Genomic DNA, 23,089 nt, shown 5'->3' on the forward strand with positions numbered 1-23,089 from the left:
ATGTGACGTTTCATTTTTAGAAATAAATTTGCAGACATTTCTAAAAAACTGTTTTTGCTTTGTCATTATGGAGTATTGTGTGTAGATTGATGAAGGGGGAAAAAAAACGTTTTAATCAATTTTAGAATGAGACTGTAACGTAACAAAATGTGGAAAAAGTCAAGGCGTCTAAATACTTTCCGAAGGCACTGTACAAAGAAAAAGGTTGTAAAATGTTGTCGGCATGCTAAAGTTGGCGAGTTTTTTGACTAGGAATGAACGGGATATGAGTATGGACAATCAGAATAAAATCTGAACTGGGTTCTTAAGAGTGGCTGTGTAAACAGTACAACAACAAAAAAATGCATGAAATGAAATGTATGCATTCACTACTGTAAGTCGCTCTGGATAAGAGCGTCTGCTAAATGACTAAAATGTAAACAGCCTAAAGCAGTGGTTCTCCACCGGCGGTGCTAGTACCCCTGGGGATACTTGGCCAATCCACAGGGGGTACTTGAGATGACTCAGGAGACCATAGGGCTTACTGGTAAAATGCACAAGTAGGGTACTCCGTACAGAGCAAAAGGCACTTGGTGGTACAGAAAACAAAAAAGGTTGAGAATCACCGCTCTAAACAAGGACAGAATTATCAATGCTCAAAGAATACACAAATAATAGTTGCTGTTTTCTAACTGCAGGCATAGGAGAGAGAACATTTGGAGTGGTGCAGCAACCGGTCATCAACAACTATAAAGAACACAAATCACACAAAATGTTTCAGCTAATGAAACAGTCAAGTGGTTTGTCTCACATGTCCTTGTTTCAGCATATTAGTCTACACATAATATGAACTCGGCAGGTGTTAGAACAGAGACAACTGCAGAAACATGAGCGCAAATACAACTTCAGATCCAGCTTCTATTCTCTACAAGTTAGGAAAACAAATTGCTCTTGCTTTCTGAAATGACAAATCACCAAAGAGATTAGACATGGAATACATTTTACAGCCATTTTTATTGACACTGCATGAATATCATTTAGCTGGAGAAACAGTTGACAAATACATACATCTGAAGGAAAGGAATAGTCCACTGGGGAAGCAGTCGAGTGCTGGGTTGTATATTTGACCTTTTAATAAAACCCTGAATGCTTATATCTTTTAGTAGTTATGAGGACTTTGCTGCAGCCGAGTTTGGCAATTCAAACATTTAAAGGGAAATAAAAGGGGACAGGATTATTTAAATAAAAGCACACAATCTTTAATGTATTGGAAAAAGTGCAGAGTGTACTTATCTACAGTATCACTTATTATACCCAATATACTCATCTGAATCAAAGTCCATTTTGTCTGCAATGGGTGTTCAAAGAACGTTCCGGAACACATCCGCCAAACATGCCTTTGGTAGGAGTACATTACTGTATAAACTTAGCATTACACAGATTACTGCTATAAAAAAATTATCATAATTTTAAAATGTTAAAGATAAAAGTAATGTTAAATGACATTAACTAGTGACGTACATTTATATACTTCTTGATTTCAGGCAGATATGTAGACAGGAGATAAGACTCTTGGGGGGGCTTCCAATGAACCAATCGGTTTGTTCCTAAAGTTTTCACTGAGATCTGAAGTGAAAACATCCTCAAATAAGGGAAACGTGTCTCAAAGTGTGAAAGGCTAACACCAGTACACACGTTCAAGTCCACTTAAACGATCACAGATTTAATCTGCCAAGCTACTGTTGATCAGTCACGTTGAGAAATCATATAAAATAATACATTTGCTAAATTAGTCAAAGGCAAACTAAGAGACCAACTTTACATGATCCAAGCTTCCCTTATCTGGACCGTCACTCCAGTGCACTGGGCCAGTTCTTATAAAAACTGGTAATGGCCGGGTAACAACGCCAGATAATTATTTGTGATGAGTTCAGTCCATGTGAAACTCAGAGACCATTCTGATGAGCTGGGCCAGAGTGAATGGAAGAGTTTCACTCAGACTACCAACACTGCTGTTAGACCTTAGCCAGGGGGAGATTAGTTCTCAAACAAATGAATCCTCTCAAAGAGAATCCTCTGTTTCTTAGTGCATCTATAATCTAATATCTTAACAACATATCAAAGTGGAGTCAAGCCGGAATTACAATTACATCCACAAATCTAACCACGGGGGGGGGGGGGGGGGGGGGGGGGGGGGTTAATTGGGGATAGAGAAAGCAGCCAAAGTGACATTTGAAAGTGGGGCACAAAGCAGGCATCTAGCCAGTTCCTGGACAGCCTATTCAAGTTGACAGCAGAGGCTCAGCAGCGAAGGCCTCATCCGTGCCTCTGCTGCAGTCACAGCCCTGGTGCTGGGTGCAAACTAAAAGAGCACAGAGATCTAACCCAGTGAGTCGAGACACCGGTGGTTTGGTCCAGTCCGCAATGCTAGTCAGATGATAGGCTATGCAATCTATTGAGGTTTTTGTCTAATTACTGTACTACTGGCTTTAGGATACTTGCTATTTTCCCAGACATATTCAACTGGACACAGCATCTATAATCTATGCCGGATGAAATTTTGCTTCATATGCAATAGTTCTAACTCCGAGACCGATAAATTACTACAGTTGATTTTTCATTTTCATATATACAGGATTCATACAACAACAACAAAAACAAGAGTTGCAGAGTTTGAAGTTTAGCGAAATTAATACGAGTACAGGCAAAACACAACAGCTTAAGCCTCTCTGTATGAGTAAGCAGAATGTCTCGTTATTCACAACATTAAACAATCTCTTGAAGATGTGAACCAGTAATGCACTGTCCTAGAGATTTCCTGGCATCCTGGTTCCTGCCAGCGTTGCATTCTTCAGAGCACACCAGAGTGTGTGTGTGTTGTGGGGTGGGGGGCAGAGAGAGCAGACAGAGCAGCCTGTCATAGAAGTCAGGCCCCAATATGCTATTTTTCTCAAGAGTTACAGAAAGAACCAAGACGTGTTACAATAAGTACATTCAGTTGTAAAGCAGTTGCAAAATCACTAACCCCCCTTCCCCTCTCTCCATTTATCTGCGTTCCCGGCCAGAGGTTCAGTCAGTCAGCATGGATGAATGTGTAGTGTCCTCTTACTAGCCACAGAAACAGGTGATGAGAGAGTGAAGGAGAAGTGCTGGTCGGCGGGACTGGGTCCAGTCTTTTAGCCCGTGGCTGAGCCAGCTCCATAACTTGAGTCTTTACTTAAACGGACAATCTCCTGAGACAGAACTTCAAGATCCTAAAAAAAGACAAAAACATACATTGCTATTTTAAAACCACAAAGCTGGGTACAAACAACAACCTCTGCTAATTTCTGGCAGCTTCATATCTAACTGCAAGACATCTCTTTCATCATGCATCCTCTTCCATTCTGATGTACTTCAGCTACGGACTACTGAACTTCAGAGAGTTGATTCAAGGTGTTGGGAAAGAACTGTAACAGTGACAATTATAGCGTGGAGGGTGCGGGGGAGCAATTAGACAGACGGACTCGGGTTCAGCTGCAATCTCCTCCCAGAAAAAGCCAACGTTCTATCCTCTGTGTGCTCACTAAAGCATGAGCCATGAAATATTAACAGGCCTGTTTGTTTCTGGGCTGGTGGCCCCAACAGGCACTAAATATTCATGAGCTCGCTGCCCGCCGCTGCCCCTGGAATCCAGAGAGAAGATGGGAGCAACCAGGAGCCTGCCTGCCCATCTGCAGGTTCACCAGTAGCGAACACAACCGTCTTGCACTTTTGCCACGGCGCCCTGTCATTCTGCTCTGGTGGGCTGTGACACTGCTTCATCATGTTCTAGTGCATGATTAGGAGCCCATGCCTGAAGGGCTGCTTAGTAGCAGGAGGGAGGGAAGGGGGTGGGTGGAGAGGCATTAGCAGAGGAAGAGGACAGGGATGGGGGCAGCTACACATGGTTGCTCTCCCCTTGAGCACCCTCTTAAGTGTTTAATCAGATCAAGATTTTTCTCATTTAAATTGGGATAAAAGCGAACCGTTTTGTTGCTGTTAACAAGTATGGTACAACTTGCCACCAGCATTGGGATGCTCATGTAAAAGCCTGCAGCCGCTTCTTCCAGCTGCCATGTAAAGGCTTTGTGACTGAATGACAATTCTCCATGTCTCATTCTTGGATGGGTAATTTTTAATATAGTCTATCCCTTGGCATATTTTTGGCCACTGTAATTGAGCTCCTATCTGCATAAAACCAATGCATGAAGTTCTCAGAAAATGCATCATGCATAAATGATTATATTTTACGATGACAACGTCAAAGAGGATCATCGGCTCGGCTGTCTATAAATTTTAAAAAAAGGTGTATATTTCTTCATTTTGGATATCGAAGAGGACTACAACAGAATTTCAGGCTAGCTTTATTTTTACGCAGAGCCGGAGTGCCTGCAAGTCCTATCCTAGATTTCTCGGGTGTCTTCCAAGCCAAGGTTTAAGCCGGGTGTTTGTGTAACCTACAACTCCCCATGGGCACGCAGCACTCCTACACACCACACAGCCAAGGATCCAGACTGTCTCCAAGACCGACTACAGCACTACACCCCCTCACTGTAGCTAACTAGCTTACACACACACACACACACACACACACACACACACACACACACACACACACACACACACACACACACACACACACACACACACACACACAAAATATTAAAACACAGACATCTCACAGTATCACTGATGCAACACTAAACAGAGCAGGGTCAGTTACCACTCAGTATAGACAGTGGAAAGAGCCCTCCACCCCCATTACTTCACCACAGTTCGTCAAAAGGCCAGGAGACATTTGATAGGTTCATGTTCTGAGGTAAAAATCTCCATGAAGACAGAAACGCCACCCTGTAATCCAATCAAACAGACGAGACTGCACCAACATGCTTTGCTTGGAGGAGACCCATTTCTATTTCTGCATAGAAAACCATTTGAACATTAAGGAGCACCCACGCCTTGGCCTGTGATGAATACTACCCCCATGGTGTGCTAGTCTCAGAGCTGGACGACAGCAGCACACAGGCAGGCATGTCACCTACATACGCACAGTCACACTGACTACACACACACACACACACACACACACACACACACACACACACACACACACACACACACACACACACACACACACACACACACACACACACCACCCAGTCAGTGGTCATTGGTATGGATCCCCACACTTTAACTTCAGGCCCCAGGGATGTCCACAGGTTCTGAACCACTTAAAAACACATCCAATGTGTTTACGGAACAAACCATTGAGTTCACTAGCATGACCACCACCCTCAACAGCAACGGTTTCCCCGCCTACCTTCTGTAGTGTACAGCAGCCTACCTTCTCTAGTGTACAGCAGCCTACCTTCTCTAGTGTACAGCAGCCTACCTTCTCTAGTGTACAGCAGCCTACCTTCTCTAGTGTACAGCAGCCTACCTTCTCTAGTGTACAGCAGCCTACCTTCTCTAGTGTACAGCAGCTTACCTTCTCTAGTGTACAGCAGCCTACCTTCTCTAGTGTACAGCAGCCTACCTTCTCTAGTGTACAGCAGCCTACCTTCTCTAGTGTACAGCAGCTTACCTTCTCTAGTGTACAGCAGCCTACCTTCTCTAGTGTACAGCAGCCTACCTTCTCTAGTGTACAGCAGCTTACCTTCTCTAGTTTACAGCAGCCTACCTTCTCTAGTGTACAGCAGCTTACCTTCTCTAGTGTACAGCAGCTTACCTTCTCTAGTGTACAGCAGCCTACCTTCTGTAGATGCATGTTCTTTGTCAGCTGTTCCTCCAACATGTTCTGCAGCTTCTTGTTCATCTCCCGTAGGTTCTCGTCCCCAGGCTTCACCAGGTCCCGGAGCACAGAGCCCAGACCATGTCCATGGCCCCCCACCTGGCCCCCGTGATTGGCCACCGCCACGGCACCATGTGCACCATGTGCTGCAGGGAGAGGGGGAACAAATCAATTAAAAGGATACCAATCTCCGGCATGCTTCATTGAACTAGAGTGTTTGACAAACCCAGGGAAAAACCTAGGGCCCTAGTTATAACTGGCCCATGAATTATATCTAATGAACATTGTTATTTGTAACAAGACACATGCAATTCTTTCAATGTGAATCATTGTTGTATCAATGTTCAATGGGTTACAGGAATTGAGCAGGACTTCTCTCTAATCCACGTTATTTTATGAAATGGTATGTCTTTAGTAAAAATACAATTGTTTGCTGTACAGTGCTTTCATAAAAAAGTATTCATACCCCTTGACTTTCTCCACTTTGTTGTGTTACAGCCTGAATTCAAAACCGATTAAATATGTTCTCACCCATCGACACACAATACCCCATAATGACAAAGTGAAAACATGATTTTTTATATTTTTTGTATTGAAAATAAAATACAGAAATATCTAATTTACGTAAGTATTAATTCCCCTCAGTCAATGCATGTTAGAATCACATTTGGCAGCGAGTATTTCTGGGCAAGTCTAAGAGCTTTGCACACCTGGATTGTACAACATTTCCCAATTATTCTTTTAACTATTCATGTTCTGTCAAATTGGTGTTGATCATCGCTAAACAACCATTTAAGTCTTGCCATAGATTTAAGCCGATTTAAGTCCAAACTAACGCGGCCACTCAGGAACATTCACTGTCTTCTTGGTAAGCAACTCCAGTGTAGATTTGGCCTTGTGTTTTAGGTTATTGTCCTGCTGAAAGGTGAATTAATCTCCCAGTCTCTGGTGGAAAGCAGACTGAACTAGGTTTTCCTCTAGGATTTTGCCTGTGCTTAGCTCCATTCCGTTTATTTTTATCCTGAAAAACTCCCAAGTCCATAACAATTACAAGCATACCCATAACATGATGCAACCACCCCTATGCTTGAAAATATGGGTGGTGGTAATCTGTAATGTGTTGTATTGGATTTGCTCCAAACATAACTTTTTGTTCTGAATACAACCGTGTTAATTACTTTGCCACATTTTTTTCAGTATTACTTCAGTGCCTTGTTGCAAACAGGATGCATGTGAATATTGCATTGGAATATTTTTATTCTGTACAGGCTTCCTTTTCACCATGTCAACTAGGTTAGTATTGTGGACTAACTACAATGTTGATCCATCCTCAGTTTATTGGCTGTGATGGGGGAGAACTAACTGTTTTAAAAGTCACTGTTTTAAAGTCACAAAATTCCTGAGCGGTTTCCTTCCTCTCCGGCAAGGGATCTAGGAAGGAAGCCTGTATCTTTGTAGTGACTGGGTGTATTGATACACCATCCAAAGTGTAATCAATAACTTCACCATGCTCAAAGGGATATTCAATGTCTGCTTTGTCTACCAATAGGTGCCCTTCTTTGCAAGGCATTGGAAAACCTCCTTGGTCTTTGTGGTTAAATCTGTGTTTGCAGTGAGGGACTGCTCGACTGAGGGGCCTTACAGATAATTGTATGTGTGGGGCACAGAGATGAGGCAGTCATTAAAGAAACTTATGTTAAACACTATTATTGCACAGTGTGAGTCCATGCAACTTGAGGCATATTTTTACTCCTGAACTTATTGAGGCTCGTCATAAAGGGGTTGACTACTTTAACTCGACGTTTCATCTTTTAATTCTGTATTATTTGTCAACAACAACAAAAAAACTTCCACTTTGACATGGGGTATATTGTGTCTGGGCCAGTGCCCAAAAATCTCAATGTAAAAGGAAATATAAAAAAAATTATATCTGACCTATAACACAACAAATGTGGATAAAGTCAAGGCTTTGGAATACTTACATTTTTTTAAATGTATTTAACTAGGCAAGGTACTGAATCTGTGTTGAGTTGTGGTGCATCCAAGACTCCGATGCCGGACCATACCGGTTAAAACAAAGGTGGTGGCAGTGCTACGCTTCTCTGCTCAATGCAGTACTTGTCCCACCTCTCGGGTGGTCTGCAAGCTCAATTACACTGGTTACAATGTTGTACATGTTCAATGTTTTAAATGCAGCAGTATCATCCATCCATTAGCCTACATCAATCACTTGAGAATCTCCTGCCTTGATAACATTATGTCAGCTGCTCCATTATATATGGATTGTAGTCAGTCTGTTCTGGGTGGGGTATAGCCAGCTGTAGATCCCTGGTTAGGGACCATCAAACCACTCAACAATTTACTAGAGGCCTTGGATCAATTATCTGTCTGACTGATGAGAAGCTGTTCCTCACGTCTGATAGCATTTCAAACGACAACGCTGCAGTTGCTCTACAAGACAGGTAGCCAAACAACGACAGTCGAGATAAAATACTGAACCTCACGTGTGATAATGAGTTTAGGTCTTCTAGCGTACCCATAGTGCAGTTCAAGACTTAAAGCATTTATAACATTTTCAGGTTTATTATAACTAGGGCATACCCATTTCTAAAGTGTTGCAGGTTCAAAACAAAGTGTTCCCATTACCAAAGCTCCTGGAAGTTTAAGTTAAAGGAGTGAAATTGAGTTATGTAATGAAACATGAGTTGAGCAACGGTCACCCTAAACGCAGTTGGCTTTACCTAAAGATCATGGCAGCAGTCATTGCCGTGATATTGTAACTGGACAAGCTTATGGTATGATTAATTAAGAACATATTTTCTATTGGGGGAGTTGGTGACATTGTCAGCTCCTTGTAGACACAAGGGCCACCTCTTGAAAGTTGCACAGTGCTCCTCTGGCCATGAATAGTCAGGTGGGTCCCTGCTGAACTGTCGCCCTGTTAAGTAGGGTTTTCCACAGGACGAGAGCAGTGATCGTCTGAACTGCCTCGGCTGCCAACGTTGTAAAGGACACTATTTGTCACTCAGTATACACTTTGTGGGGCAGGCATAGCCAATCAAGAACACTTTTCACAATGTGACACTAAAAACATCAAGCCCATATTGAGCAGACGTTAGACTAACTTTCTCTGAATCTCTGCGGCTTATGTACGGGCGCCCAATTCATACGGGACACTTCGGAAATGTGTCTTTAAAATGTTTTTTTTTTTTACCGTGACAAATCAATATTGTGTTTTAGTACTGTAGCTGATAAAGGAACAGCGGTCTTATCAAGAAAAAGCTGCAAGCTCGGCAGAGTAAGTGACAACACATTGTCAATGGAAACAGTTTCAACCCTTAAGGATTAGCTGATCTTGTGGGCTTGCCTTGATTTTATTGTTCCATGCTATGCTTGGCATTTCACTCAACCGTGCAGACAGACAGTAAACACCACAAATTAGACAGCCTTTCTTTCATTGCTATAATACAGTACAGAAATGCTACGGTCCTGACTCTAAGAAAAAGGTCACCCTTATATTCATGTGATTCTTCTAAGAATTTAACTTCATTGACAAATTATAAGAAAATAAACAAACCTCTAAAGCTATACATGAATATAGCCTAGATGTACTTGTTCTCCAAACCCATCTCTTCTTCTGGGACTAGCGCTGAGTGCACTGAGGGGAGACTCCATTGACTCAGAGCAGAATGACATAACCCAAACTGACATCTGCAACACCGGCTCACTGATGCTGAAAGCCAGGCTGAGATCACAGATGGAAGATAGACATTCTCAACTCCCTTTAACCAATGATACCTCTAGTCAGGGGCGGCAGGTAGCCTAGCAGTTAAGAGGGTTGGACCAGTAACCGAAAGGAGATGACTAGGTGAAAAATCTGTGTGTCCTTGAGCAAGGCACTTAACCCTAATTACTCCTGTAAGTCGTTCTCGGGTTAAGAGCGTCTGCTAAATGACTAAAATGTAGTCAAACAGTTATTCTACTTTGCCCTGGTATGGGAAGAATTCTACAGACATTGAAAAAAAACACCAGTCTCCCTAATAGGTGACAATTGCTTTTCTCATCTTGAATCATGGAAACCTTCCAGGTCTTTCTTCCCCTACGAGCAGTGTGATGCAGAAGTGCACTGATATGCCAACATGGCTGAACAGTAACGCTACTAGTCTAAGTGGTCCTGCTGCTACTGAACTGCTGAAGCAACACACACAGTGAGCCGTGGCTGGCTGCCACCACATAGCTGCTACAACTGCAGCCCTGCCTGCTGCGACAGAGTCACTACAACTAACTGCAGCCCTGCCTGCTCTCAACTCCCACAGGATCACAGTGTGCTAAGTGGAAACACTGACAGGAAAAATACAGGCTAGATCTATAGAAATGTAGCCCTGCCGGTTTAAAAGTGTATGCGTCATTTCTTGTAATCTACCCCCTCGTCCATTACAGGTGTCATTCCCAGTGATGAATCGTTCGTTTGCAAGAGAGTTACAATGCTCACTTAAAACAACTTCATCATTATAAACGACTTTGTGCGGAGCAATCCCAAGACAAGTTTTCCATTAACAGGTTCAGAAAATAGAATAACCATCAAGTAATTTCCCAAGTTGATGAAACACCTATTGTTATTAATTACAACCTATAAAACGTCAACTTGTAGGCTGCTTTATAATGGACTCATATCCTAACATTCTGGAAGGTTGTGACGTTCCTGGAGTTCTCCATGCAGAACAAACAGTGTTGGATGAAAAGGTTAGAGGCTACGTCACAGTGGGAGCAGCCGTGTACAATACTAGGCGAGAGGCAGGGGTTACAGACTGCAGCAGTAGGAAACTTACCCAAGCTGACTTTTCCAGCAGGGAAGAGCACTTAGCCAGGAGAGGAAGCTCATCTACAAATAAACTCCCTGTCCTACTCCTCACATGACTGCGGCATTGTACCTGACTGCTCGATTAACCAACTCCCACAATCCCTACTACACTCTCCATCTCTCTATCACCAGACTGAAGTCTTACACATAACATCAAGACACTTCCTCCATCACACTAACTGATAGATAGAGATAGAGAAATTAAGTAGAACAGAGTGCCAGTGTGCTCCTCCACAGAAGCCCAATGAACTGATTCAGAGATGGTTCATCAAAATGCTGGTAACGTGTGGAGAGTTCGTGAATCATTATCCATCAAGCCCTTTCATAAGATGTGGAAGATCTCAGTGAACAAAATCCGCTGAGGAAAGCAGGTTGGAACAATTTGAAAAAGGATTAATCAAAGAACTGTCAGTGTACACCACCAGTTTACAGCAGCATAAGTGTTTACAATACCATTAGCTACAAGAACATGATGTGGTGTCATTTAGTTGCTGGTGGGACTACGTTATGACGCAAGGTGCAGCAGAGCAGACAGACAGCAGTAGGCTGTGTTGATCAGGTAGGCAGCCTGGCAGCCTGGCAGGCACTATAACATTACTGTGTGCGCCTCCCATCTCACCAGCAGGGCTGAGGTCTCAGTCGGCTGCTGCATTATTGAATATGTGCTGGGTTCACTCAGGCATGTCTGCACCCTGAATCATTTAAATCCTGCTAATGTCAGCTCTCATCTAGCACCAGGGCTTTCTGAAGGCTAGGCCCCTCATTTTTCCACGGCCTACACAGCCTTCTCTGCGGATCTCTCGGATGCTGTTATTGGGGGGGGGGGGGGGGGGGGGGGGGGGTAAATATGTCTGGCTGTAAATATGGCCATTGTATGATCATTATAGGGATACGAAGGCGCATAAATATGGCGGCCCTCATGTACTTTACACAAACGCCTTGTTTGCTTAAGTTCGCCGTATGGTATACTGAACAAAAATAAAACGCAACAAGCAACAATTTTTTTTTTTTACTGAGTTACAGTTCATATAAGGAAATCAGTCAATTTAAATAAATTCATTAGGCCCTAATCTATGGATTTCACTTGACTGGGAATACAGTACCTTGGTTGGTCACAGATACCTTAAAAACCAGTCTGTATCTGGTGTGACCACCATTTGCCTTACACTGCACGACATCTCCTTAGCAGACTGTTGAATGTTGTCCCAGTCCTCTTCAATGGCTGTGCGAAGTTGCTGGATATTGGTGGGAACTGGAACACATCGATCCTGAGCATCCCAAACATTGGTGACATGTGTGGTGAGTATGCAGCACGTGGAAGAACTGTGACATTTTCAGTTTCCAGGAATTGTGTACAGATCCTTGCGACATGGGGACGTGCATTATCATGCTGAGACGAGGTGACGGCTGCGGATGAATGGCACAACAATGGGCCTCAGGATCTTGTCATGGTATCTCTGTGCATTCAAACTGACATCGATAAAATACAATTGTGTTCGTTGTCCATAGCTTATGCCTGCCCACAACATAACCATGGGACATTCTGTTTATAAAGTTCACGTCGGCAAACTGCTCGCCCGCACGTGGTTTGTGGTTGTGAGGCCGGTTGGAAGTACTGCCAAATTCTCTAAAATGACACTGGTGATGGCTTATGGTAGAGATATTAACATTAAAATGATCTGTCAACAGCTCTGGTTGACATTCCTGCAGCATTCCAATTGCACACTACCTGAAAACTTGAGACATCTGTGGAATTGTGCTGTGGCAAAACTGCACATTTCAGAATGGCCTTTTATTGCCCCCAGCACAAGGTGTACCTGTGTAATGATCATGCTGTTTAATAAGCTTCTTGACGTGCCACACCTGTCAGGTGGATGGATTATCTTGGCAAAAAGGAGATATGCTCACTGACAGGGATGTAAACAAATTTGTGAACAAAATATGAAAGAAATAAGCTTTTTGTGAGTATGGACAATTTCTGGGATCTTTCATTTCAGCTCATGAAAACTTTACATGTTGCGTTTATATTTCTGTTCAGTGTACATTGCGCTCAGTTTTGTATTGGCATTAACACAGTATAAATTATCCCAGTTTTAGCTCCAAGACAACGGCAATTAGAAAAAACGATTGTGCTGATTTACTGGCCCATTGAACCATGTCGCGCGCCGTAGTTTAAAAAGTCTGTCGATATGGCGTCTTTGTTTTAGCACTATCTGAATTTCTCCATCTTGGTGCACCTTCGCCATAAACATCAGGTTGAGTGTCTGCTTTCACGTGCGCTCCTTTGACAGACGTGGACATGTTAATATCTAGCAACGCTACAAAGTGTTAATAAGTGTGACAAAACACCCTCATAAAATGCTTCAAAATATATCAAGTCATGTTCACTAGCAACCTTGTAAAATGTTTACACAATGCAGTATTTGAATCGACTAAAATACTGCCATCACTCCAGCTAAATGAAAACATGCAACTAGCCAGTAGAAATATGTAAGCAAGAACCCCCTCCCCCCAAAAAATAAAAAGTTGTGCTAGCTCTCATATCTCACACCTATTTTCCCTTTAAAAATATCGGATAAAGAAATGTTTTTTTCCTTCACCCTGCTGTTTATGCATTCTGACAAGCCCAGACAACTGGAGACCTTCAGCTTTTATAGCACAATATTTACAATTAGAAGAAACGGGCCATAATGGAATCTAGCCTGGCATTAAAATGTTAAATCAGTCAGTCATGAAATTAAAACAGGAGGAGAGCACACAGACAGTGGTGGAAGGGAAAGCTCTTCTCTTATAAGCAGGGGATAACAAGTCTAACCAACTTCCTCTAAATGGGGATGACTGTGAGAAACACAGTATTTACCATCATCTTGTGGTTCTAAACCAAGGTTGTTACAGGGCACAGGAGGTACTACGGATCCTACCTCCACCCCTCTGTAAACTGGCATCAGTAACGTGTGTGTGTCCGAAATAGTGTTGTCACAGTACCAGAATTTTTACTTCGATACCAGGTTTATTATGAAGATACCAAAACAATACCCTGGGGGGGGGGGGGGGGGGGGGGGCGCAATAGCCTGTCACAGAATGGCACTAGGTACAGACAGATATTGAGTTCAATATAATTACATTACATTTTTGAATGTATGCATTAATTAATTAAATTATACAATCAATTTGACATAGTTTTTTTTAACCAAACTACATTACCATTTATTTGAATGGTAAATCTCTAATGATAAACTTGGCAACTCAATATGTAGCCTATGCACAATACAGATGAATGTATATTCAATAAGAGTGTGTGCATGCATCAAGTTATTGAGCTTGTTTTGGCTGATTTCATGGGGCTACAGATGAAGAAAAAATATGTTTCCCTTCCATTTGAGACTTATTTTACTGTACTGATTAGCATAGAAGAAGCAATCTCTTACATGATAAAAGCGCTGTCAAAGACCCGTGACATTAACACACAGTTCGAGCAAAGACGGTGCAGTATGAAGATAGAAATCCTATTGGAGAGGCAGAAACTGCCTGAGCACACTTGGAAGAGATGTGATGTTGACATTGGCTAGCTAAGCTCACGCACAGAAACACATTGGGTCTAACGGCTGTCTCGCGTCGAATTGAATCAAACGTTCCCGGAAGTCTTGCGATTTCACCTCTACCTTACACCCTAGACCCACTTCAATTTGCTTACCACCCCAATAGATCCACAGACGATGCAATTGCCATCGCACTGCACACTGGCCTATCCCATCTGGACAAGAGGAATACCCACGTAAGAATGCTGTTCATTGACTATACCTCAGCCTTCAACACCATGGTACCTTCCAAGCTCATCATTAAGCTCGGGACCCTGGGTCTGAACCCCGACTAAGTGAATGAATAAAGTTTTTGGTCACATTCAGCTTTGAAATCAGCAATATTTTGTATATCACAAACAAGGTACTAGGGGTAGTGAACTGATATCAGCTTCAGCAGTAAGCGAGCAAGGAAAGTTAGCCTACAAAGTTGGATGCTACCGGTATCTTCTTGCACTGTCAAGTGTTCTATCCTGTAATGGACATTGCGAACAGTAATAAACAGTTTCAACATTTCTACATGCTGTGTTGCATTATTCAAGTGTGTTAACTTATGTGCAGCATAAGTGGTGATGCAGCCCAGACTCCCAGTGAGTGCAGTGGTTCCTCAGGACAGAATAGAGCTAGCAATGACTAAAGTGGAGCAGTCACGGTAAGCTCGCGCTATAAGGGGACATCAGCTGCGCTGAGAGACTTGATCCTCAAAATCAGTAGATAACGTGAGACACGTTTTACAGAAATACCAAAAGTAAAAATAAATAAAAAAGTACCAAAGTTTCAGTAAACCATGCAACACTAGTCCAAAAATCTCATCTACTACATCCTAAAACATACTGTAATAACTGTACTACATACTATTTAGAATGTACTGTTTATTAAAAATGAATGCAGTAAGCCACAAATATCAACATACTAGGCTCATTCATGCCGACAATGCCTTATACCGCCATTCGTTCAGTTTTGGTGCAGCCCTTCCCCTTCTTTGAATATCAGCTGTTGTCAAACACACGTGGGTCTGGAAAGACAATTATATCTTCCTCAAGTGCAGCACATTTTACTAGATGAAAAGCCAAAATGGAGTATGACATCCTGGCATTTAAAGGATACTACATTTTCGAAATGTCATACCATAACACTACATTCTTTTACTTTTAGATTTGTGTATTGTTATATTCTACTGCACTGTTGGAGCTAGGAAGCATTTCGCTACACCTGCAATAACATCTGAGAAATGTGTGTGGGACCAATACATTTTGATGTTGTCATTTTCGCATACCCAAAATGCCTACTATTTAGAACCCAAGTACGGCTATTAGGACATAACCAGTGTCAAGGAGCGTGTGCCAAGCACTGTGGAAAGAGATTAGGTCCTTTGGAAGAGTATTTCTTTAATAAACCTCCACTCAGCGCAGAGACAAAAAGCACTACGGACCATGGAACTTCTATAGTAGGCCTAATGGAAGTAAACATAGATTGGCATGTTTTACACTCCACTTCATTGCATTATCTCCAATGAAAAATCTGCTATGACCTAAGCCTGTTCATATTCAAGGCATTCAATTTTATTTCTGCAGTCTTTCCTTTGGCCAAAAAAATTATTAAAATCCCTATTGAAAGACAAGTTGCTTTGAGAAACTTTTATCTGCTGTGATTGAGCCTTTCTTTTTATGGAGTTTTGAAACACTAGACTACTGCAGTATTGCTGAAGTCACAGAACATCCCTCTCCATTGCCGCTGGTTTAGCTTACTTTTAAGGAATATGAAAGATGCAGTGGCCTCATGCATTCCGACAGCGCACCAGTTCCAAAACAACCAATTCCCCATTTCTCTCGCTCTCTCTGAGATTCCTTTAACTGGGTTATAGGAGGAGGCACGGAAAGGACTCATTAGACAAATAAAAAAATGTATTTCAATATGTGAGCTAAATGTTCAAAGTTATAAGCTTTAAACGTTGTAGTGTTTTAGAACAGTGTGGCGTAAACACATTCCTAGGTTCAGAAAGGCTTTCCCTTCCAGCCCAAATCTGTATACTCTGTATGCCTTGGCCTATATGAAAGTCTTATTAATTCAATCATTGTAGTAGTTACAGCTAAGGGCACTGCATCGACAAAGAAAACGCTAATGAAAACATTAACGTAGCCTACCGGATAGGACCAATACGACATATGAGGGTTAACGAGCGTTTTATTCGAGAGTGAACTACTTGAAATATATATATATATTTTTTAATAGTGCTTTCCTAAAAGGCATACACTTGAGGGTGCCCTTGAGTGTAGTGCAGCCCTATCCCGAAAGCCTGATGATATCAGTGAGCTTGAGTGCCTGCATGCTCACGAGGAAGGCAGTCAGACAGACACAAGTCTGAGCACTGCAGACAAGTCCAGGTACTGAAACTGGGTCAGTCTCCATTCCAAAGCTTACGGTACATTTCATAGCCCATCTACATCACTTTAACGTGAAATGTCACTATAGTTGACATTTTGGATCTGCAAAATCTGCTATTTTGATTTGAGTTTCTGAAACTTTGTCTTTACTCGTGTCTAAAACACCACAGCTAGCATGCTTATCGTAAATGCATTACTCATAGTGCTAATCCTAAAAAGTAATCATATTTCATTGTAGCTTTTTTTGTAAACTCTGCCAGCTCCATATGGTAATGGTGTTCCAATTATCACCAAACTATAAAATCATGCCTCATGGATTAGCACAGAAGCAAAATAATATGGAAGGGACATTATGTGCTAATCTGGTTGAGGAGAGCAGCAGAACAGGGTGCAGAGGAATCTTAAAAACAAAGCCAGCCGAAACACCCCAATCTTTAAAGAGAAACTCATAAAATGTTAAGCAGAGCCCACAGCTCAGATCATAGAGTTATTAGATTGTACAAAGTGTATCTGAGCGCTCCAATAGCAGCAAACTTAAAATAGAAATTTTATAAATAGCACCGTTGAAACATTTACAAGTGGATTATAAAAGCAAGACAGTGAAACAGATTCAAATGTAATAATAGAATAACTTCCCCACTGTAAAAGAGTGGGACAGTGTCTATTTATGCAAGCTGTTAGCATGGGATCTTTTCAGTAAAATACTGTTTCTATACTGAACAAAAATATTTAAACTCTGCAAAATCTGTGTTACAATTCATATAAGGAAATCAATCAATTTAAATAAATTCATTAGGGCCTAACCTATGGATTTCACATGACTGGGCAGGGGCACAGCCATTGGGAAGCCAGGCCCAGCCAATCAGAATTAGTTTTTCCTCCACAAAAGGGCTTTATTACAGACAGAAATACTCCTCACCAGCACCCCAACTCAGACAATCCCGCAGGTGAAGAAGCCGGATGTGGAGGTCCCAGGCTGGCGTGGTTACACGTGGTCTGCGGTTGTGAGGCTGGTTGGATGTACTGCCAAATTCTCAAAAACGACGTTGGAGGTGACTTATGGTAGGGAAATTAACATTAAATTATCTGGCAACAGCTCTGGTGGACATCTCTGTAGTCAGCAATTACATGCTCCCTCAATTTGAGACATCTGGGGCCTCCCGAGTAGCGCGGTGGTCTAAGGCACTGCATCGCAGTGCTAGCTATGCCACTAGAGATTATGGGTTCGAGTCCAGGCTCTGTCGCAGCCGGCCGCAACCAGGAGACCCATGGGGCGGCGCACAACTGGCCCAGCGTCATCCGGGATAGGGGAGGGCCTGGCCGGCAGGGATGTCCATGTCCCATCACACAGTAGCGACTCCTGTGGCGGACCGGGCACAGTGCACACTGACACGGTCGCCAAATGTACGGTGTTTCCTCCGACACACTGGCTTCCAGGTTATAACATTTGAGATGTCTTTTACATTGTGTTATGTGACAAAACTGTACATTTTAGAGTGGCCTTTTATTGTCCCCAGCACAAGGTGCACCTGTGTAATGATCATGCTGTTAAATCAGCTTCTTGATGTGCCATATCTGTCAGGTGGATGGATTATCTTGGCAAAAGGAGATATGCTCACTAACAGGGAAGTAAACAAATGTGTGCACCGAACTTTAGAAATAAGCTTTTCGTGCATATGGAAAATTTCTGGGATCTTTTATTTCAGCTCATGAAACATGGGACCAACACATTACATGTTGTGTTTATATTTTTGTTCAGTATAGTTTTACCCTCAAGACATGAAACAAGATGTACTGGAATAATAGAGAGTCAACTCATCTTGAGCACTCTCTGGTTTTGGTTCAACAGTCAACCTTAAAACCTCTACAGGATTTGTGAGTCCCTCTCGGGACGGTTGAGCTAACGTAGGCTAATGCGATTAGCATGAGGCTGTAAGTAACAAGAACACTTCCCAGGACATAGACATATCTGATATTGGCAGAAAGCTTAAATTCTTGTTAATCTAACGGCACTGTCCAATTTACAGTAGCTATTAGTGAAATAATACCATGCTATTGTTTGAGGAGTGTGCATAATTTTGAACATGAAGTTATTAATAAACCAATTAGGCACATTTGGGCAGTCTTGATACAACATTTTGAACAGAAATGCAATGGTTCATTGGATCAGTTTAAAACTTTGCACTGCTGCCATCTAGTGGCCAAAATCGAAATTGTGCCTGGGCTGGAATAATACCTTAAGGCCTTTCTCTTGCATTTCAAAAGATGGTACAAAAAAACATGTTTTTTCTATGTATTATCTTTATCATTTCCACAAACTTCAAAGTGTTTCCTTTCAAATAGTACCAAGAATATGCATATCCTTGCTTCAGATCCTGAGCTACAGGCAGTTAGATTTGGGTATGTTTTTGGCGAAAATTGAAAAAAAGGGTCCGATCCTTAAGAGGTTTTAAACTCACGATTCAAAATAAATTGCGCGAACAGCGAAAGAACTCTGAACTCCCTAGGTGGGCTACATTTCAGCAGACAAAATAATCCCATTTTCAAGTAAATCTTAGATGGCTTTACACTGTACATAACAAACTATAATGTAGGCATACATATTCCTGTAAGTGAAAAACAAGTATCACATCTAAAGGAGGGGAAACCCAGTTCAACAAGGCAAGGAGACAGATGGTTACCTATCCTGCTGTCCATGACATAGGTCTCGATGATGGCACTCTTCTTACAGATGTCATCAGCCATGGAGGAGCAGCTGACCTCTAGGTGTTTAACCTGCAGCATATTAGACACACACATTAGATACACCTAAAGAGATCGCCACACAGCTGGTTTACTGAGAAAAGGGGCACCAAATCCAGGGGGCACCAAATGTCAACACAAAGGACCTGTCACAGCTACTAGCATGTACATCAATCATCTCTCACACATAGAGCAGGCAGGCAGCAAGTGTGAATAGATCATATGATCTGGGGAAGAACAGCAAGGCACGAAAACAAGTAATAGCAGCAGAACCCTGTCCAGTGTAGCCATATTTGTGAATTTTATATAAAGTCCCCAGTAAAAGATGGTTTCACAATTTAATTGGAAATCTATTCTAGTGGTCAAAAAAAGGATTCATTAATGCCACAGACTCATAAATTGCAGTGAAGAACATTAACTTTATCTCACAACTATCCGTCATGTCAGTTTCTCCCCAAATAATATTGACAGTTCAGGCTGATTTAAAAAAAAAAAAAGAATAATGTTTTGTGTTTGGTTTCATTTGATCTTCCATTCATACTACTAACTGTAATTTAGTTGTACAACCATACACTCCCCACCGTATTTATTACAATTGGTGAATTTGGCTCTACACTGCAGCATTTTTATTTGATTAAATGTTTCTTATGAAGCAACAGTATAGAAATGTCACTTTTTATTCCAGGGTTTTTTCACAGATATCTGATTTACCATTTAGAAATGAAAGCACTTTTTGTATCCAATACCAGCATTTGAAGACTTTTTCCATAAATATTGACAAAATATTTCTGAACATTTCTACATTCATTTGGATGCTACCATGATTATGGATAATCATGAATAATGATGAGTGAGAAAGAATATCACCCCAAATACTGGACCAAATACTAAACTTTAAGTGGTTTTGTCCAAATACTTAGAGGGGAAAAAAACTACTTACAAAAAAAAAATGGTGGGAAGCCGATACATAAAGTGCTTTCATTTCCAAACGGTAATACAAATACATATGAAAATACCCTCAAACTAAAATGGTGACATTCTATACTGTCGCCTCATATGAAACCTGTGTTCTCAAATCCAAAATGCTGGAGTATAGAGACAAATGTACACATTTTAGCTTAACTGTGCAAATATATACAGAGGGGAGTGGGAAAGGAAAGGGAAAACCTAGTCAGTTGCACAACAATGCATTCAACATTTAACCCAATGTCGATTAAGCCAGGGGAGCAGTTGTTGTTCGGGGTTAACTGCAATTCTCAAGTGCAGAACGGCAGATTTTTCCATCTTGCCGGCTCAGGGATTCGAACCAGCGACTTTTCGCTTACAGGCCTCTCTTGGGCAGGTGGGACGAGCGCCTAATTCAAATCAACAAAATGTCATAATTCAAAGTTCTCAAACATACGACTTTTTACACCATTTTAAAAAAAGGTACACTTCTCCTTAACGTAACCACATTGTCCGATTTGAAAAAGGCTTTACGGCGAAAGCATAAAGTTAGATTATGTTAGGACAGGTACAACACAAGAAAAACCACACAGCCATTTTCCACGCAGGAGAGGGGTCACAAATACCAGAAATTCAGCTAAAATTAAGCACTAACCTTTGACGACCTTCATCAGATGACACTCCTAGGACTCAATGTTAGACAATACATGTATGTTTTGTTCAATAAAGTTCATATTTATATCCAAAAACAGCATTTTACATTGGCGCGTGATGTTCAGAAAATACACTGCTCAAAAAAATAAAGGGAACACTTAAACAACACAATGTAACTCCAAGTCAATCACACTTCTGTGAAATCAAACTGTCCACTTAGGAAGCAACACTGATTGACAAATTTCACATGCTGTTGTGCAAATGGAATAGACAACAGGTGAATATTATAGGCAATTAGCAAGACACCCCCAATAAAGGAGTGGTTCTGCAGGTGGGGACCACAGACCACTTCTCAGTTCCTATGCTTCCTGGCTGATGTTTTGGTCACTTTTGAATGCTGGCGGTGCTTTCACTCTAGTGGTAGCATGAGATGCAGTCTACAACACACACAAGTGGCTCAGGAAGTGCAGCTCATCCAGGATGACACATCAATGCGAGCTGTGGCAAGAAGGTTTGCTGTGTCTGTCAGTGTAGTGTCCAGAGCATGGAGGCGCTACCAGGAGACAGGCCAGTACATCAGGAGACATGGAGGAGGCCGTAGGAGGGCAACAACCCAGCAGCAGGACCGCTACCTCCGCCTTTGTGCAAGGAGGAGCACTGCCAGAGCCCTGCAAAATGACCTCCAGCAGGCCACAAATGTGCATGTGTCTGCTCAAATGGTCAGAAACAGACTCCATGAGGGTGGTATGAGGGCTCGACGTCCACAGGTGGAGGTTGTGCTTACAGCCCAACACCGTGCAGGACGTTTGGCATTTGCCAGAGAACACCAAGATTGGCAAATTCGCCACTGGCGCCCTGTGCTCTTCACAAATGAAAGTAGGTTCACACTGAGCACGTGACAGACATGACAGAGTCTGGAGACGCCGTGGAGAACGTTCTGCTGCCTGCAACATCCTCCAGCATGACCGGTTTGGCGGTGGGTCAGTCATGGTGTGGGGTGGCATTTCTTTGGGGGGCCGCACAGCCCTCCATGTGCTCGCCAGAGGTAGCCTGACTGCCATTAGGTACCGAGATGAGATCCTCAGACCCCTTGTGAGACCATATGCTGGTGCGGTTGGCCCTGGGTTCCTCGTAATGCAAGACAATGCTAGACCTCATGTGGCTGGAGTGTGTCAGCAGTTCCTGCAAGAGGAAGGCATTGATGCTATGGACTGGCCCGCCCGTTCCCCAGACCTGAATCCAATTGAGCACATCTGGGACATCATGTCTCGCTCCATCCACCAACGCCACGTTGCACCACAGACTGTCCAGGAGTTGGCGGATGCTTTAGTCCAGGTCTGGGAGGAGATCCCTCAGGAGACCATCCGCCACCTCATCAGGAGCATGCCCAGGCGTTGTAGGGAGGTCATACAGGCACGTGGAGGCCACACACACTACTGAGCCTCATTTTGACTTGTTTTAAGGACATTACATCAAAGTTGGATCAGCCTGTAGTGTGGTTTTCCACTTTAATTTTGAGTTTGACTCCAAATCCAGACCTCCATGGGTTGATCAATTGGATTTCCATTGATTATTTTTGTGTGATTTTGTTGTCAGCACATTCAACTATGTAAAGAAAAAAGTATTTAATAAGATTATTTCTTTCATTCAGATCTAGGATGTGTTGTTTAAGTGTTCCCTTTATTTTTTTGAGCCCTCCAATACTCCCGGTGAATCAGCACAACAATTTACAAAAATACTCATCATAAACGTTGATAAAATATTAAACTGTTATTCAAAGAATTATAGATAACCATCTCCTTTATGCAACCGCTGTGACACATTTCAAAAAAGCTTCACGGGGAAAGCACACTTTGCAATAATCCGAGTACGGCGCTCAGAAAAATACACTAGGCAATACAGATACCCGCCATTTTGGAGTCATCTAAAATCATAAATAGCATTATAAATATTCACTTACCTTTGATGATCTTCATCAGAAGGCACTTCCAGGAATCCCAGGTCCACAATAAATGTTTTGTTCAATAAAGTCCATAATTTATGTCCAAATACCTCCTTGTTGTTTGCACGTTCAGTAAGCTACTCCAAATGTAGGAAGCGCGCCCACAATTTCACGACGAAAAGTTAAAAAAAA

The 23,089-nt window shown here is 42.2% G+C and overlaps 1 protein-coding gene across 5 annotated transcripts in view; it reads right to left on the reverse strand.

Moving 5' to 3' along the window:
* Positions 1-974: 974 nt before the first annotated feature.
* Positions 975-23,089, reverse strand: part of LOC106572070 (GRIP1-associated protein 1) — a 42,896-nt gene continuing 20,781 nt past the window's right edge. For all 5 annotated transcript variants that reach the window (XM_045696123.2, XM_045696122.2, XM_045696124.2 and 2 more), the window contains 3 exons: positions 19,296-19,389; positions 5,753-5,937; positions 975-3,233 (listed from right to left, as the gene is read on the reverse strand). In XM_045696123.2, coding sequence (XP_045552079.1) covers positions 3,156-3,233; positions 5,753-5,937; positions 19,296-19,389 — 357 coding nt within the window. In that variant the 3' untranslated portion in view covers positions 975-3,155. The remainder of the gene's footprint in view (positions 3,234-5,752; positions 5,938-19,295; positions 19,390-23,089) is intronic.

The sequence above is a fragment of the Salmo salar genome, chromosome 15, assembly GCF_965601325.2.
Source record: "Salmo salar chromosome 15, fSalSal1, whole genome shotgun sequence".
In the NCBI taxonomy this organism is placed as follows: domain Eukaryota; kingdom Metazoa; phylum Chordata; class Actinopteri; order Salmoniformes; family Salmonidae; genus Salmo; species Salmo salar.